Genomic DNA, 16375 nt, shown 5'->3' with positions numbered 1-16375 from the left:
TTGCTTCCCATTAAGGAGTTTACAGATAGGAAACTGAGCCTGGCAACTGAGGTTACTGGCCCACAGCCATTTCTCAGGGTAGTATACACCAAGTATAGCTAGGTCAGCGTCCACTCCCTCCGGGGTTCAGAGGAGCTGGCTGGGACAGGTAGGATCTGCAGCAGGTTCCAGGATTTGAGATGGATTGCCATGAGGCTGAAGAGAAGAAGGAGATACAATGCTCAGACTCCATGGCAAATCCAGAGCCTCTTTAGTGACCATAGAGTGCCAGGCTGAGGTCACCATCTCACAGCTTTGTATCTAGCCTTATCTGAGCCCCAGGGTGTGTGTGTGTGTGTGTGTGTGTGTTGCTGAGGCAGGACTTGTAGCCTGGCAGAACCCCGGAAGAAGGAAGCTGTACAGGGTCTGTGGCTGGGCCCCTGGGATCCCCCAACCGGGGACTTCCTCTTCCTCTCAGAGCAGGTGTAGCTGCCACAGCGTGACAGGGACTACACCCTGACCCCCAACATGGAGGGGGCCAAGGGGCCCAGGCTCAAAGACTTCCTGAGTGGCAGTCTGGCCACCTGGGTGAGGATCAGGTGGGAGGGGTTGGGTGGGGGAAGTGAGTGTCAGGGCAGACTGAGGGTTGGGGGATGGGTGGCTAGGGTGTTTAGAGTCTGGTGGGCGGAGGGGAGGAGAGTGAGGTGGAGAGACTAGGGTCGGGGTGAGAGGCACTCAAAGGCACTGATGAGGAGAGGGACCCTAGGGTGTACTGGGACAGACCAGGGGCTCAGGGTGGATTTACTGGTCTGGGGAGTTTCCATCAGTTCGTGTGACTTCTCCTGTTTGTCCCCACAGGCACTGGGACTGGCTGGGCTGGTGGGAGAAGCAGAAGAATCAGCGGGGACAGAGGAGGAGGATGAGGGGCCTCTTTGTACAGAGAAGAGATTCCTGCAGCTGAGTGATGGGGCCTTACTCCTTCGGGTGCTGGGTATTATGTAAGTGGCTTGGGGTGGGTCTGAGGGGAGGTGGGTCTGAGGGGAGGCAGCTGTGAGTAATGGGAGGAGCCTGAGGGTGGAGGGCAAGGCCTAGGGGTAGGTGGGTCTTCAAACCATGTTCCCTGGGTGACCACAGTGCTCCTAGTTCCCGAGGGGGAGGACTTCGACTGATCAGGGGCCATGACAGTCCTGCAGCCTCTAGGATGTGGAACCTCCATCAACTGTGGGGGAGACTGAGGGATTTCTACCAGGTAAGGCATTGGGAAGGCATGACAAGGAGCCTGGCAACCCCTTGTGGAAGTGGCTTTCTTAAAGCGTTGGCCTATTGTAGGAAGAACTGCAGCTCCTGATCCTGTCACCACCACCAGACCTCCAGACATTGGGGTTTGACCCCCTTTCAGGTGCTGTTTCCTACCTGCCCTCTGACCTCTGCCCCTGCTCCATGTCCCTCCTTAACCCCTTGCTTGTGCCCAGCAGAAGAGGCAGTGGACGAGCTGGAGGGCATCCTTCGGCTGTTGTTGGGTGCCTCAGTGCAGGTGAGGAGAGGGAGGGGGAAGAGAACGGAGTCTTGACAGGAGGAGGGAGACCCCTGTGTGCCAGCTTTGGCCCCCCTGTCTACCACAGTGTGAACATCGGGAGCTCTTCATCCGTCACATCCGGGGCCTCAGTCTGGACGTCCAGAGCGAGCTGGCTGTTGTAATCCAAGAGGTACTGATGCAGTCTGGAAGTAACACAGTCTAGGGGTCTTTGCTGGGTTCATTTTCTCTCTCAGTTAAAGCATTCAAGGTAGGAAAAATGTGAAGCACACCAGACGGCAGCAGAGAAATCTCATGCAGTTAAGAAAGGCGTTTATTGGGGGTGAGCAAACACATGCAGCAGACACACGGAGAAAGAAAAGGCCTGGTGTTTCTAAAGCCTCTGAAGAGTCTTGCTCCTTCTCTAGGGTTGGCCACTTGAAGACTGATGGGATAGCTGATTGGTTGGAAACCAAGTCCTCATCAGCCCTTGAACTTGTTGAGGTTGAGTCAGTCCAGCAGGGGTCTGCTGGGAGGCAAAAGCTGACAGGCTTTTTGTCTCAAGTCACGAGGAAGAAGATGGCTAGCTTGGAAGTTTACCACTACCTTTGTTACCTAGTCATGGCCCCTCTCTGTGTGTCTGCCTGCTGCTCTCTCAGGACTGTGGAGGACAGAAAGTGGGACTGTCACCACCCCTGAAGCCATCCTCAACACTCATCACTCTCCTTCTTCTGATGTATTGCTATCCGTGCCCTCAGGTGACCCAGCCTGGTGCTGGTGTGGTATTGGCTCTGGCTGGACCAGAGTCTGGAGAGCTGGTGGCTGCGGAGCTGGAGATGCAGTTACGGAACCTGATGGGGATGATGTCCAGGCTGGTGCGAGAACGTGATCTGGGAGCACAGGTAGGGGAAGGCAACAGGCACAAGGAGCTGGGCAGAGAGATGGGGTTTGCGGTCACTGTTGGAGTTGTCGGTTGTCATAACCCCAAATGATTCTGTGGGGATTAGAAGAAGCCTTATGTGAGGAGGTTTTGAAAGGTGCCTCTTGACCTTTGCCTTCCCACCAGCGCTTGGCTGAACTGCTACTGGAGCGGGAGCCAGCCCGCTTGCTGTTGCCAGAGGCTCCTGCTAATGTTTCTGCGGAGGGTCCCTCGCACCATCTGGCTCTGCAGCTGACCAACGCCAAGGCCCAGCTGAGACGACTGCGGCAGGAGGTGTGAGTGTCTGCAGGCTGGGGAAGGGGCCAGTGGAACCTGGATGGGTCTCCAGCCCAGGGGATATGATAGGGCTCAGGTGTGGGTTTGCGGTTGGCAGACACCCTTCATCACCCCATCCCTCCAGGGAGGAGAAGGCCGAGCTGCTGCTGGATTCCCAGGCCGAGGTGCAGGGATTGGAGGCTGAAATTCGAAGGCTCCGCCAGGAGGTGCGCTCCAATGTCCCCCACCACTGTCCTCTCCTCATCACGGTCCATTGCTCCCAGCAGTCCTACGCCCCTCTGTCCCGTGGCTGGCTGATCTTAGTTCCATACCATCTGGCCCAGGCCCAGGCCCTGTCCGGACAAGCCAAACGCGCCGAGCTCTACCGCGAGGAGGCAGAGGCACTGCGCGAACGGGCCGGCCGCCTGCCACGACTGCAGGAGGAGCTGCGGCGCTGTCGCGAGAGGCTGCAGGCAGCCGAAGTCTTCAAGGGCCAGCTGGAGGTGAGGTGGGGGCGGAGCCGTGGGCGGAGCACGGTGGGCGTGGTCTGGAGGCGGGACGTGCGGGAGGAGGCTGGCCAAGAGAGTAGTGGGTAGGTCAAACTTTTTTGGGGAGACCCGGATAGCAGGGAAAAATGGGTAAGGATACAGCAGGTGGATCTGGGAGAAACCCTTTAGGATGGGCGGATGGAAGGGAGAAGAGGAAGAGACTATGGAAGGACAGGTTTTGGAGAGAAGGATGGGGCCATGGGTAGAATTGAGGAGTCTGCAGTGAGATGCTAACAAGTAGGGATTACTGTAAAGTATGGTCTGGAGGGACGTGGCCTTGAGGCGGTTCCTGAAGGGGGACGGGAGGGGGGTCAGAAGCTTGAGAAGGGTGCCTGGGGAGACCCTGGAGAGAGCTGCAGATGGAGGGAAGTGGTAGGAAAAGGAGGCAGGGTCTGAGGGTTGCATCTTGTCACGGACCTTTCCTGCTTTCCCACCAGGAGGAGCGGCTGCTTTCTGGGGCCCTGGAGGCCTCCAAGGAGATGCTGGAAGAACAGCTGGAGGTTGCTCGAGAGCGCTCAGCCAGACTGCATGAGACCCAGAGGGAGAACCTGCTGCTGCGCACGAGGCTGGGCGAGGCCCATGCGGTGAGCTAGTTTGCCCTGACCACCTGCCCATTGTCCCTGGTGTCCCATGACTCCAGTGATGCCCAACATTTCTCTAAGTGGTTTCTGTAGCGCATTGGACGCTCAGACTTGCACATTTGGCCTGGGCCAGATGAAGAAGGCTGCGCTGACCCACTCCTGCACACCCCAGGAGCTGGACTCTCTGCGGCATCAGTTGGAGCAGCTGGTGGAGGAAAATGTGGAGCTGGAGCTGGAACTTCAGAGGAGCCTGGAGCCACCCCCAGGCTCCCCTAGGGAGGGTGAGTCGGGCCTAGGGTGAGGTGAGGACCTGGGGTGGAGGCAGACTCTGAGTAGGGAGGGCTTGTTTCTTAGAGGTGTTGAAGGGGAGTCAGGGAGAGTGAATAGAGTCCTGACTGGGCCACATCTCCAGCTCCTCTACTGGGAGCAGCACCCTCACTGCAAGATGAGGTGAGGGAAGCAGAGGCGGGTCGGCTAAGGACAGTGGAGCGGGAGAATCAGGAGCTCCGAAGCCTGCTGCAGACAATGCGGGAGCAGCTTGGCAGCCAGGTAGGTTTCCCCAGCATCTTTATCCTTACTGGTTACCACCCCCACTGCCATCCTAATGCCCCCCCCCCACCCATCACTGTCCCTCTCATATGTCCTCAGCACCCTCTGCTGGAGGAGCAGAGCAAGGACTCCATGCTGCCTGTGTCCAACGGGGCTCCCCCAACTCCCCTGGCCCCAGATCATAACTGGGCTTGCCACAGTGGAGGTGAAGACCCTGAATCATTGGACCTGGCTTCCTCAGCATCAGACTCGGACATCACAAGGTCATCTGAGTGTCCCCAGGCACCTGATTCATGCCCAGAGGCGATGGCGAGTTCTTTCCAGGGGGCTTCTGGGGATCCCCAGACCTCGGCCCTAACTCTCCAAGAATCAGACTCTACTGTGGAGAAGACACATGGATCTTGGGAGAAGTCCAGCCATGGAGTCTCTCTCCAGGGCCCCATTGTCTGCACCCAACCACAGGGTCCAGAGATCAGAATTGAGGTACAGGAGTGGCTAGGAGAGCCTGGAAGCAGAGAGGCTCTTCAAGGGGAGTTGGTGCCTGAGGCCCAGGTCCTGAAACAGGAGAGCCCTGAGTGCAGGCCCAGATCTTCAGACTTCAAACTCCAGGAGCTGCTGAAGGATCAGGGGAGCCTGGATCAGGGACTAGAACTGCCTAAGCAGAAGACAGAGGCAGGAGGGGATGAACGGAAGCCTGAGGCATTGGTCAGTAACCTGGCCCCTCAGAAACCACAGCAGACATCAGAAGGGGCTCCTGATGCCTGGTCCAAGGAGGAGCCCATCCTGGAGGAGACCCTGGCCAGTGCTGTCCCAGAGGAGCAGGCCCTCAGAGAGGAGGTGACACAGCTAAAAAGAGAGGTTGTGGGCCTTGAGGCTAAACTGCAAGTCCAGGCCCAAAGACTAGAGGCCCGACGTGCAGAGGCTATCTGCCTCTCCGAGGAGCTGGCCCAAGCACGCAGAGCAGAGGCTGAGGCCCATCAGGAGGCAGAGACCCAGGCCCGGGAGCAGGCCCGTCTGCGTGAAGCAATGGATACAGCTAGCCTGGAGCTGGAGGCTGCTTCCCGAGAGCGGGAGGCACTGGCAGAGGCACTCGCAGCAGCAGGCCGTGAGCGAAGGCAGTGGGAACGTGAGGGGCCCAGGCTACGCGCTCAAGCTGAGGCTGCTGAGCAGCGAGTGCAGACACTGGAGAGCCAGGTCCGTGGTCATCTGGAGGAGGCTGAGAGGGAGCACCTGGAGAAACAAGCCCTCAGGGAGGTATGTGGGGGCAGTGGGTCAGGGAAACAAGGACCTGGGCCAGTTGCTGGGATGTACAGTATGGGATCTTTCACTGCATTGAAATGGGACAGAAGGTAGAAAGTACAGGCCACTCTTGCTGTTGCAGGATACAGCTGATGGCTGGTCCTTGATGGGGTAGGCTACAGGAGGGACTCATACTACCAATCTTGTAGTCTATCCTGCACTCGGTTGTGATAGTCCCTGCCCCTTCGCCTTGGCTCCCTCTTCCTGTATAAAACAGAGATGCTGTGCCTTGCAGCCCTCATAGTCTGTTGGCAGACCAGGGTAATTGTGGAAATCACCTGGTTCATACCTGACCAAGCCCTACTGCAAGTGACAAAACGATAGTTCTTCAGGAGCTGGGGATGGAGTCCATCTTGTGGAGAGCTTGCCTGGCACAAAGCCCCAAGTCCATATAAACTAGACTTGGTAGTATATGCTTGTCATCTGAGCAATGAGGATATGGAAGCAGGAGGATTCGAAGTTCAAGGCCATTGTTCTAGTTTGCTTTTCTATGGCTGTGTTAAACACCATGACCAAAAACAGCAAGTTGGGTAGGAAAGGGTTTATTTCATCTTACTGATTACGTTACAGTCCATCATGAAGGAAGTCAGGGCAAGGACACAAAACAGGAACTAAATGAAGCAGAGAAAGGGCCTGTGCTTACTAGCTTTTCTTCATAGCTTATTCACTTTGCTTTTTTATATAACTCAGGACAGCCTGTCCAGGGATGTGCCACTCACCGTGGGCTGGGTTCTTCCACATTAATCATCAACCAGGACAATGTCCACAGACTTGCCTGTGGACAATTTGACAAAGGCATTTTCTCAGATGAGGTTCCTGATCCTAGATGGATGGTGTGTGTCAAGTTGACAGCACAGACATCCTTGACTATATAATGAATTGGAGGCTAGCTGGGCTACACAAGACTCTGTCTAGAGAGAAAACAACATTTACTAAAGACGAAGTGCCAGCAGAGTGCCTGGGAGGGGGTGAGAATGCCTGCCTGAGCGTGAGAGGCCTCCAGGGAAAATCACCAAGATTCCACTCCATGCTCAAAGAGTAAGAGCTTAGATGAGGATGGACAAGGACTCTAAGGCATTGGAGATGCTGGGGGACCCAGAAAAAGTCGCAGAAGTGGCCGGCTTTGAAGGGGTTGCCGCTCTGTCTCCTGGCATGGAAAGCCTCATGGTGTGGGCAGACCCATGTGGGGTTGAGTTTGAGGAGGGTCACCTTGGTGGATGGGAATCTGGGCAACTCAAGAGGCAGTGGCAGTGTTAACTATGGCAGGTAAGGCTGACAGGGGTATAGGGTCAGTGATGGAGGGAAGAGAACGTCTAGAAATGCATTCATTCATTCATTCATTCATTCACTCACATACTCTGTGAGGCCAGCCAAGGCTCTGTATCAGGCTGTGTGCATAGTGGTGACCAGATTGGGGGGGGGATGTCCATATTTACAGGCGTGGAGAAGACAGGACAGTGCAGGGAGCCACGGGTCCAGTCTGGATACTCAGGGAAGACTTCCAGGAGGAGGTTGGGGAGGAGCAGATCCAGGTGTGAGTTGGGGAAGTCAGGAGAGGTGAGGCTGAGGAGCAATTAAGCAGTGCTCTTGTTGGGTATGGTGAAAGCTTCCTTCTGTGCTGAGGGAGAGGCTAGGGCTTTTTGTGAGTGAATGGTACCTCTGGAGGCTGGAGACAAGCAAGATGGTCAGTCCACACTGGGAGGCAAAGCCAAGAGCAGCACGAGGCAATGCTAAGGGTATTAGAGCTGTGGGCTGGGAACTGGGTGCCCCAGTGTGAGCCATTCTCACTCCATCCCAGGGTACAGACAAGACACGGAGGCTCAGCAGAAGAATACCTTGTGTAGGCCCATCCCAATCGTGAGGGTGGGGAACAGGATGGGGGCACTGGTTGACACAGGTTAGGCACTGCACAGGGAAGGTAGGGAGCAGATTTGTGGGACCCGAGATCTGCAGTAAGGAACTGCGTGATGTGTCTGACTCCCTTGATTGTTAGCTGTGTAGCTTGGAGCAAATTACTTCTGAGTGTCATGTCCCTCATCTGTAAAGGGGAAACAAAACTGCCTGCCCCTCCTGTGGTGGTACCTGCCTGCAGTCCTGCCCTTGGGAGGCTGATGCAGGAGGATTGAGAGTTAGAGGCCAGCTATATCGGCAAGCCTCTAAGGCCACAGAGGGGGCTGGATGCGATAGTGCACACCTTCCATCCAAGTACTTACAGGGCAGGCAGGCAGGCTCTCTGTGAGTCTGAGGTTAGCCCGATTCCTAGTGACAGGAATACATAGTGAGATCCCGTCTCAGAAATAAATAAATAAGTAAATAAATAAATACTAACCAAAGAGAGAGAATAAAAAAGAGCCAGGGGTGGGGGGGGGAGCAGAGAGAAATAGAGATGAGAGGAAAACAAAAAAATGTTCCCATCTGATAGAATCTCATAAAACAATGTGTGAAAGCTTAGGGTGTGCCTGGCTCCCAGTACACTTTTGCCTTTTTTGGGGAGAGGGACTTGTGGGAGGCTGGCAGTAAAGGGTGGGCCTGGAACAGCCGGCTCTGAGGACTTGGAGTGTGGGAGAGAGAGGCTGGGGTAGAGAGGATTGGGATGACTACCTGACTGGAACAGTTCTAGGCACTACCTGGATGTGGTGGCACTGACCAAGCTGGCTAGCAGAACAGACAGAGAAGGGATCCAGAGGCTTTCAGGTGGGCATGGAGGCCTCCCAGGCTGGGTGGAGGGGCACCTGGTAGGGCTATAGCCAGGACAGGGAGTGGGCAGGACCAGGCCTCTACTTCCATCTGCTCTACAGCTTTCTTATCTCTAGCACTGCCAGGGCCCTAGTGGTCAACCAGGCAGCAAGGCCTGGTGGGAATTGTAATTTTCTCCTCCCTTTCCTTCTTTTCCTCCTCCTCCTCTTCCTCTTCTTCTTCTTTTTGAGACAGGGTTTTTCTGTGTATCCCTGGCTGTTCTGGAACTCACTCTGTAGACCAGACTGGCCTTGAACTCAGATATTTGCCTGGCTCTCTCTCCTGAGTGCTGGTTAAAGGAATACACCACCACTGCCTGGCTGAATTGTAGTTTTTCATACAGAGGCCATGCTCACATGTGTTGGGAACTACAGTGGCCAGGGCAGGGTTGTTACCTAGGATGATGGCTCAACAGCAGTCTTAGTCTTCGGAGGCAGTGACTGGTAGGGTCACATTTGTGTAGTTTTATCTTTCCAGTGTCCCCAGGAGTCAGAATGGTTTGGTCTCCTTCCCCCTGGAGCTCACAGGTCAAAGTTGGCCTTCCACCCCTGCCCTGGAATGTTGTGGCCCAACTGCCATGGTCTCTGACCCAACCTCTGCGATCCTGCACTGTGGTTAGGCCTGAGATCCTGAGTTCCTGTTCTGACTGCTCTCAGTAGCCACCCCTTTGTGGTGGAGGGTGCTGTACAGGCCCACCTCCACTGAGCTCCTGCATATGGCTGGTGTGGCAGCTCGCAGGGCTCATCACCCTCCTGGGTACATTCGAAACTATGGGCTCAAAGAGGTGAAGCCACTTGCCTAGTGTGCATCTCTGATCCCTTACTCAGGGGCTGCTTCCATTCCCTACCAGGGTTAGGGCCACATCTATTCATATCCATTTTGCAAGGCCACCACACTCCACTTCCAGGTCCTTTAGACGAGGTCTCACATTAAGCCTCATTATGTAGCCCAGGCTGGCCTTGACTTTGCAGCCATCCTCCTGCCTCAGCTTCTTGAGCACTACCATGTCTGCCAGATGGGAACACAGAGACCCACAGGATTAGAGACATTTGCCAGGGTAGCAGAGCAAGGCAGAGAGCAAGAAAACTCCTTCTCAGGCCTGTCTCTAGCTCTCCTCTGTTTCTGGGGGAGAGGCATGTTCTCCATTTTCACCCCCGCCTACACTGCCTGCCCTCAGGAGCTAGAGAAGGCTGTGGTACGGGGCCAGGAGCTGGGGGCCCGGCTGGAACACTTGCAGCAAGAGCTGAAACAGGCAGCTTTGGAGCGCCAGGAGTTCCTTCGAGAACAGGAGAGCCAGCACCAGAGGTGGGCACAATGGCTGGAGTCAGGGAGGGACAGGGAAGTAAGGGCTGGGTGTTAAAGGTTTCTCCCATTAGGTACCAGGGCCTGGAGCGGCGGCTGGAAGCTGAGCTGCAGGCTGCGGCCACCAGTAAGGAGGAAGCACTGAAGGAGCTCAAGGCCCGGGCCCTGAAGCTGGAGGAAGAGCTCATTCAGGTAAAGCCATCCCGGGAACTGCAGTGCCAGCCCCTTGCCCCAAGCTGCCAGGGCTGGATCAGTGGTAGCTGCTCACCTCATACCCTGGTGGGGCTGCTTCCTCCATTCGAGCCTCTTGGGGTGACTGCTCTGTTCTTTCCTTGGGGTCCAACACTTTCCTATCCATGTGAGGCACCTGTTACTTGTATCCCTGAACCTTGTCCCTGCAGCTTCGACAGTACCCTGTGGAGCTGGCGAAGGAGGTGAGAGCTGAGCCTCGGACTGTGGAGATCCAGAATGGTCGGCTCATCGAGGTGGAGCGAAGTGTGAGTGACAGGACAGGGGCTGCCCAGGGCATGGGAGGGCTAGCCACTTGACCACTGATAGCCTTTTCTGGCAGAATGCCACACTGGTGGCTGAGAAGGCAGCTCTGCAGGGTCAGCTGCAGCACCTGGAGGGTCAGCTGGGGAGCCTGCAGGGCCGGGCACAGGAACTTCTGCTACAGAGTCAGCGGGCGCAGGAGCATAGCAGCCGCCTGCAGGTGGGTGGCAGCCTGGGACCATTGTCCCCTGCCCATTTGGGTCATTTTGTGCCCTTTTCCCTACTCTAGCCAGCCGCCCTACCTGTTTCCATAGTACTTGTCCTCTGCCCTCAGCCATCCTAGTTTGTACCTCCTTCCTGTCCTGGCTTTCAGAGTTCACACCTGCACCATCCCCATCCACCATCACCTTACTGTCTCAGCCTTGTCCTCCATATTAGCCATTTCTCTCCACCTATTCCCTATTTTCTACCCATCTGTCCCATCCGTGTTTCTGGCCTCTTGTGTGGCCTAGCATTTTCATGCCACCATGATGCCTTTCTACTGCTTTTTAACCTCTTCCTGTACTTCAGCTGCCCCTCTGCTTCCTCCGTTGTACATTCCTATCCCCTGCCTCTGATTTCAGGCCACGCCCCTCATTCCTTCTGGGCGGGGTGTTCCACAGCAGTGGTCCTGCCTGTTTACTTCACCCTAGGCTGAAAAGTCTATGATGGAGATACAGGGCCAGGAGTTGCACAGGAAGCTGGGGGTGCTAGAAGAGGAGGTTCGGGCAGCAAGACGGGCTCAGGAGGAGACTCGTGGGCAGCAGCAGGCTCTGCTTCGAGATCATGAGGCCCTGGCCCAGCTTCAGCGCAGACAAGAGACAGAGCTGGAGGGACTACTGGTACGGCACCGAGATCTCAAGGCCAACATGCGTGCACTGGAGCTGGCCCACCGTGAGCTGCAGGGCCGGTGAGACTCCCCAGATGCCCTACTTCTCTCCCTGGCATGCTCACTTACTCATCTCCCTCATTAGGTCTGACCCAAGGGGGAATTCCATACTCCACATATCTATTCTATTGTTGAGCAGCTCTGGGATCCCCAACTTTGAGGCTAGGAATGGTGGCACCTGGCAGGGTGTTCTGCTTTTGGGGGCTTTGCTGGGGTTGTAGTGTAGGGGGTGTCAGACTTTCAGACACAATGCAGTGCCTAGTTGCTAAGGTTGCAGTGCTTGCTAAGCGGTTTGGTCCTTGTCCCTACAGGCATGAGCAGTTGCAGGCCCAGAGGGCCAGTGTGGAAGCACAGGAGGTGGCCTTACTGGCAGAGCGTGAGCGCCTGATGCAGGATGGGCATCGGCAGCGGGGCCTGGAGGAGGAGCTGCGGAGACTTCAGAATGAACACGACAGGTACCAGCTGTGGTACAGCCCTGTCCCACGTGTGGAGTGGATTGGGTGGGTTAGTCATTGCCCCTTGTGTGTTGCTTCGCCTCCTTTCTGTGGGTGTGGCCTTCCTGGCTCTTAGAGAGCAGTTGTCTTTGCCTCCAAAGAGCTCAGAAGCTACTGGCTGAGGTGTCTCGGGAACGAGGGGAGCTCCAGGGTGAACGTGGGGAATTGCGAGGCCGTCTGGCGAGGCTGGAGCTGGAGCGGGCACAGCTGGAAATGCAAAGCCAGCAGCTGCGTGAGTCCAACCAGCAGCTGGACCTGAGCGCCTGTCGCCTGACCACACAGTGCGAGGTGTGGCACAGTTTCAAGGCAGCCTAGGGAGGCCAAGGTAGGCAAGCCAAACTGGGACAGTTTCGGGCCTGGTATTCATTTTGGCCTTGCTGCTACCCGCAGCTGCTGACCCAGCTTCGCAGCGCCCAGGAGGAAGAGAACAGGCAGTTGCTAGCTGAGGTACAGGCCCTGAGCCGAGAGAACAGAGAACTGCTGGAGCGCAGCCTGGAGAGTCGGGACCACCTGCATCGAGAGCAACGAGAGTACCTGTGAGCATGCGCAGGGCAAGGACCACGCCCCCTGATGCTTCAGGAAGCTCTCCCCCACCCCCGACCCCGAGGTCCTAGGAAAAGATCCCAGGCATAGGACAGTTTTACCTGCAATGTGGCTTCCTGGGTTACACCTGCTTCTGCCAGCTTTGCAAGGACTTCTGTAGACCCATTCTCTCCTTCCTACTAGGGACCAGCTTAATGCCTTACGTCGTGAGAAGCAGAAGCTGGTGGAGAAAATCATGGACCAGTACCGTGTGCTGGAACCTGGGCCCCTGCCCCGCACCAAGTGAGGCCCCACCTTCTGGAATGGAATCCTGATAACCTCTGCCCTGTCCTACCCTCTAACCTCTAGTTCCCTAAGAGCCAGGCTGGGATGCAGGTCTTAGGGTTTTCCTGACCCTTTTCATCCCCTGACACAACTCTCCCCTCCCTCCCTTCTGTTTCCTTATCCCTTCTTATGCCCTCTTGCCCCCAGGAAGGGCAGCTGGCTGGCAGACAAGGTGAAGAGGCTGATTCGGCCCCGGCGGGAGGGGGCCCTCCATGGGGGTCCACGCCTGGGGGCCGATGGGGCTGGCAGCACTGAGAGCCTGGGGGGCCCCCTGGAGACGGAGCTCCCTGAGGGCAGGGAGGCAGATGGGACAGGTGGGTCTGAGGGCCTGGTGACCAGGAGGTCCCTATCCCATGTCTCCCATCCTTGGCATCTGCCATACTATCTGGCCTGCGCATGTACCTCCCAGACCTTTCCCGCTTCCTGCCTTCAACCTGCCTTGATGGTATTGGCTGCTCTTTCCCTGGGCCTGCGGAGACACCTGCCTGGCTCCTCTTTTCTGCCTATATCACCACCTTCCCATTTCTATACAACCCATACCATGTCTACGACCTCACAGCAGCAGGAAACATTAGGGAAAGGTCATTCATCTTTGATGGTACAGAAGGAAACTGAGGACCAGAGAGGGTGAGGTGCCTTGCTGGAGACCACACAGTGAGCTATTGTGTGAGCCAGCAGCACACTGGCCAGGCTCCTCTGCCAGGTCCCTTCTTCCCTACACCCTGCTTATCTTTCCTGTGCAGCTTACCAACACTGGCTCTCTGCTTGACTGGCCTCTCTTTGTACTCTGATGACACCCAATCCTTCCTCATGTGCCTCTCACAGGGTCCTCGTCACCGGCACCCATGCGCCGTGCCCAGAGCTCTCTCTGCTTGGGAGAGGAGACCCTGGCAGGGGGGCAGCGGCGGAGACTCAGCTCCAGGTTCCCCGGGGGGCGAAGCTCTGAGTCATTCAGTCCAGGGGACACTCCAAGGCAGCGGTTCAGACAGCGCAGGCCAGGCCCCCTGGGGGCACCCAGTGCCCATAGCAAAGGTGAGACACAGAGTCACTGAATATGAGCCTCCATCATGCAGTGGACCCAGCACCTTCGGGGAGGAGGTTCATCCCTATTCCTATTAGTCTCTATGTCTTGTGTGCCTTGCCCACCCCTGCTTGGCACCATAGCACAGTGTCTGCCTTTTGATCCCCAGGATCTGGTGTGGAGTGGGATGGCTCCATTAAGACTCTCCCGGAACATGAAACAGATGCCAGTCGAGAAGGTGAGTGAGGGTCTGTGACTTGTCTGGAGTCCCTGGCAAATCTCATTCACCGATTCTCTCTTCCGACGAGGAAGGATCCTTTATCAAACACCAGCTGGTGCGCTTCTTGGGATACGGCAGGGAACATTTCTGTGTAGGGAGGCAGACAGCAAACACTGCCTGAAAACAATCACTGTCTACAATCACCATCAGCCCAGACTGACAGCAATACAGTGCGAACATGCCAGTCATCCCAGCACCTGGGAGGCTGAGGCAGGAGGATTGAAAGTTCAAGTCCAGCCTAGACTTAATGCAAGACCCTGTCTTAAAAGGGGGAAAAAGGGAATATGATGTTGTGAGCTATGCATATATTTTTTCCTCTTTAGCAACCCTGTCAGAAAACAGAGTACAGTGATTTTAATGACACAACTCATTTAACTCTGTCTGCCTAATTGATTACCATTTCAATGTAGTCAGTACAAAAAAAATCACAAATGAGATTTTCTGTTTTAAATTATTTTATTTTTTGAGACATAGTCTCATGTGCAGCCTGGCTAGCCTGAAACTTAACTTACTATATAGACTATAGTTTGAGACCAGCCTCAAACCCAAAAAGATCTGCCTATCTTTGCCTGATCCACCATGTCCAATGTCCAGCTAAGATTTTCTTCTTTCTCTTTCTTCCTTTCTTCCTTCTGTTTCTTTCTTTCTTTCATTTTTTTCTCCTCCTTCATCTTCTCCTTCTCCTCCTCCTTCTTCTTTTTCTTTTTTTGAGAATGTTCTCACATAGTTACTAAGCTAGCCTTGAACTGACCCTCCTGCCTCTACCTCCCCTGGCTGGGATTATAGGTATGCCTTACTATTTTCTTTCTTTCTTTTTTTTTTAAACTTATTTATTTTGTTTCATATGCATTGGAACTGGAGCTGTCATGTGGGTGCTGGGAATTGAACCCAGGTCCTCTGGAAGAGCAGTCAATGCTCTTAACCGCTGAGCCAGCTCGCTTTACTGTTTCCTTGAGACAGGTCTTGTTATATAGCCCAAGATGGCCTAGAACTCACTGTGTAACACAAATATGTGGCCAGTCTCCTGCCTCAGCTTTCTTAGTTCTAGGTTAATAGTTGTGTGTCATCACAACCATTATTTTTTCATATTAAGTTTTTAAAGTCTATCAAGCATTTTACATGCAGGCACATAACAGTTTGGGATAGCAGAGGCTCAGCCCCAGCATGACAGGAGGTTACAGTTCTGGGGATAGACTTCAGAAGGTTCAGGGTCCTGTGGGCTGCCTTGACTGCTGGTCATCTTCCTGGGGAGGAAGTCTGAGCCCAGCTTTTCTCTCTAGCCCTCCAGGAGCAGAAACCGGAGAAACATCCCCTTACCCCTTCCTTCAGCCAGTGACACTGTGGTGTCAGGAGGCTTAGGTGTAAAGCCTTCTCCTCACTGTAGAATCAGTGGGTCTTCCAGGCAACACAAGAGCCAGGGGACCCAGGGACCCCAAGAAGAGTCCTTGAAAAAAGAGGCCTGGACTCCCAGGCCCTCCACAACGTGTACTGTGGCCCTACGAAGGAGCTGGGACAAATGTGTGGACAGAGGTTATTATTGGTCCCGACAGGTAGCTCCTGGTCAGGGCTATTCTCCTGTCTCACAGCCATCATTGAGGAGGCGATCTCTGGGGGATCCCCCAGCTGAAGGAGGCTGGCAAGAGTGGGCAAGGGAGCCCTCTGCCTGGTCTAGATGTGAAGCCAAGGCCCATTCTCTGGGGTCAGGCCTGGGCTGATATCTAAGCTTTGTCTGGGACAGGAGGGAGAGGAGAATAAAGCTGTAACCCTTGAATCTGTGCTCTGTGTCTGTTGGCTGACTCTGGGAGCCTGGAGATTCCTATCTATGGGCTTCTGTAGCCAGGGACCTGTGTCTGGAGCAGGTGGCAAAAGGAATTATAGTGTGGCTACTTGGGCTTGCCAAAACCTGGGTGTGTTGGCCAGGTGGGTAGGGCCTGGGTGAGTGCTCAACAATGAGTGGGACCTGGGATCTGGGAAGTGAGACATATTGGTGACTTTGGTTGGCCCTGACCCTGTGTCTCAGGGTACCTCTTTTCTCTCTTCATCTCTTCCAACCTCCTCCTCTTCTTTCCCTTAGGGAGCTCACAGTCTGGCAAGAAGGTGCTATAAGAGGTGGTATGCCATGTCTCTGCCTGGAGTCCCTAGGATGATGACTGGGAAGGGAAACTGTCATAGTTAGCTTAAGTTGTCAATTTGACACCTGGGAAGAGGAAACTCAATTGAGGAATTGCTACTGTTAGATTGGTTTATGTCTATGGCATGCCCATTGAGGCATTTTCCTGATTGCTAATTATGTAGGAGGGCCCAGTCCACTGTGGTGGTCTATTCCTAGGCAGGTGAACCTGGGCTGTATTAAAAAGCTAGCAGAGGGGCTAGAGTGATGGCTCAACAGCTAAGAGCACTTGCTGCTTTTCTGGAAGACCCAAGTTCAGTTCCCAGCACCTACATTGGGCAGCTCATAGCTGTTTATAACCCCAGCTCTAGGGAATGCCTCTGGCCTCTGTGGGTACCTATACTTATCTGCACATACCCATATGTAGACATACATACCTATACACAATTGAAAATAAATCTTGAAGAAAATAAAAAGTAGC

At 54.8% G+C, this 16375-nt stretch overlaps 1 protein-coding gene across 1 annotated transcript; it reads left to right on the top strand.

Moving 5' to 3' along the window:
• Nucleotides 1-431: 431 nt before the first annotated feature.
• Ccdc88b (coiled-coil domain containing 88B) lies at nucleotides 432-15180 on the top strand. The gene is made up of 27 exons (XM_051193781.1): nucleotides 432-567; nucleotides 838-977; nucleotides 1114-1228; nucleotides 1309-1378; nucleotides 1455-1513; nucleotides 1602-1685; nucleotides 2251-2394; nucleotides 2559-2707; nucleotides 2833-2914; nucleotides 3032-3190; nucleotides 3673-3819; nucleotides 3989-4097; nucleotides 4229-4365; nucleotides 4465-5619; nucleotides 9578-9705; nucleotides 9777-9894; nucleotides 10104-10199; nucleotides 10274-10414; nucleotides 10887-11143; nucleotides 11434-11577; nucleotides 11718-11904; nucleotides 12007-12152; nucleotides 12343-12441; nucleotides 12631-12797; nucleotides 13309-13515; nucleotides 13674-13742; nucleotides 15065-15180. The coding sequence occupies exons 1-27, from the start codon at nucleotides 508-510 to the stop codon at nucleotides 15118-15120; spliced, it is 4425 nt and encodes a 1474-aa protein (XP_051049738.1). The 5' UTR covers nucleotides 432-507; the 3' UTR covers nucleotides 15121-15180.
• Nucleotides 15181-16375: the final 1195 nt, after the last annotated feature.

The sequence above is a fragment of the Phodopus roborovskii genome, unplaced genomic scaffold (genome assembly GCF_943737965.1).
Source record: "Phodopus roborovskii unplaced genomic scaffold, PHOROB, whole genome shotgun sequence".
Lineage (NCBI taxonomy): Eukaryota > Metazoa > Chordata > Mammalia > Rodentia > Cricetidae > Phodopus > Phodopus roborovskii.
This window is presented reverse-complemented; position numbering and strand designations above follow the sequence as displayed.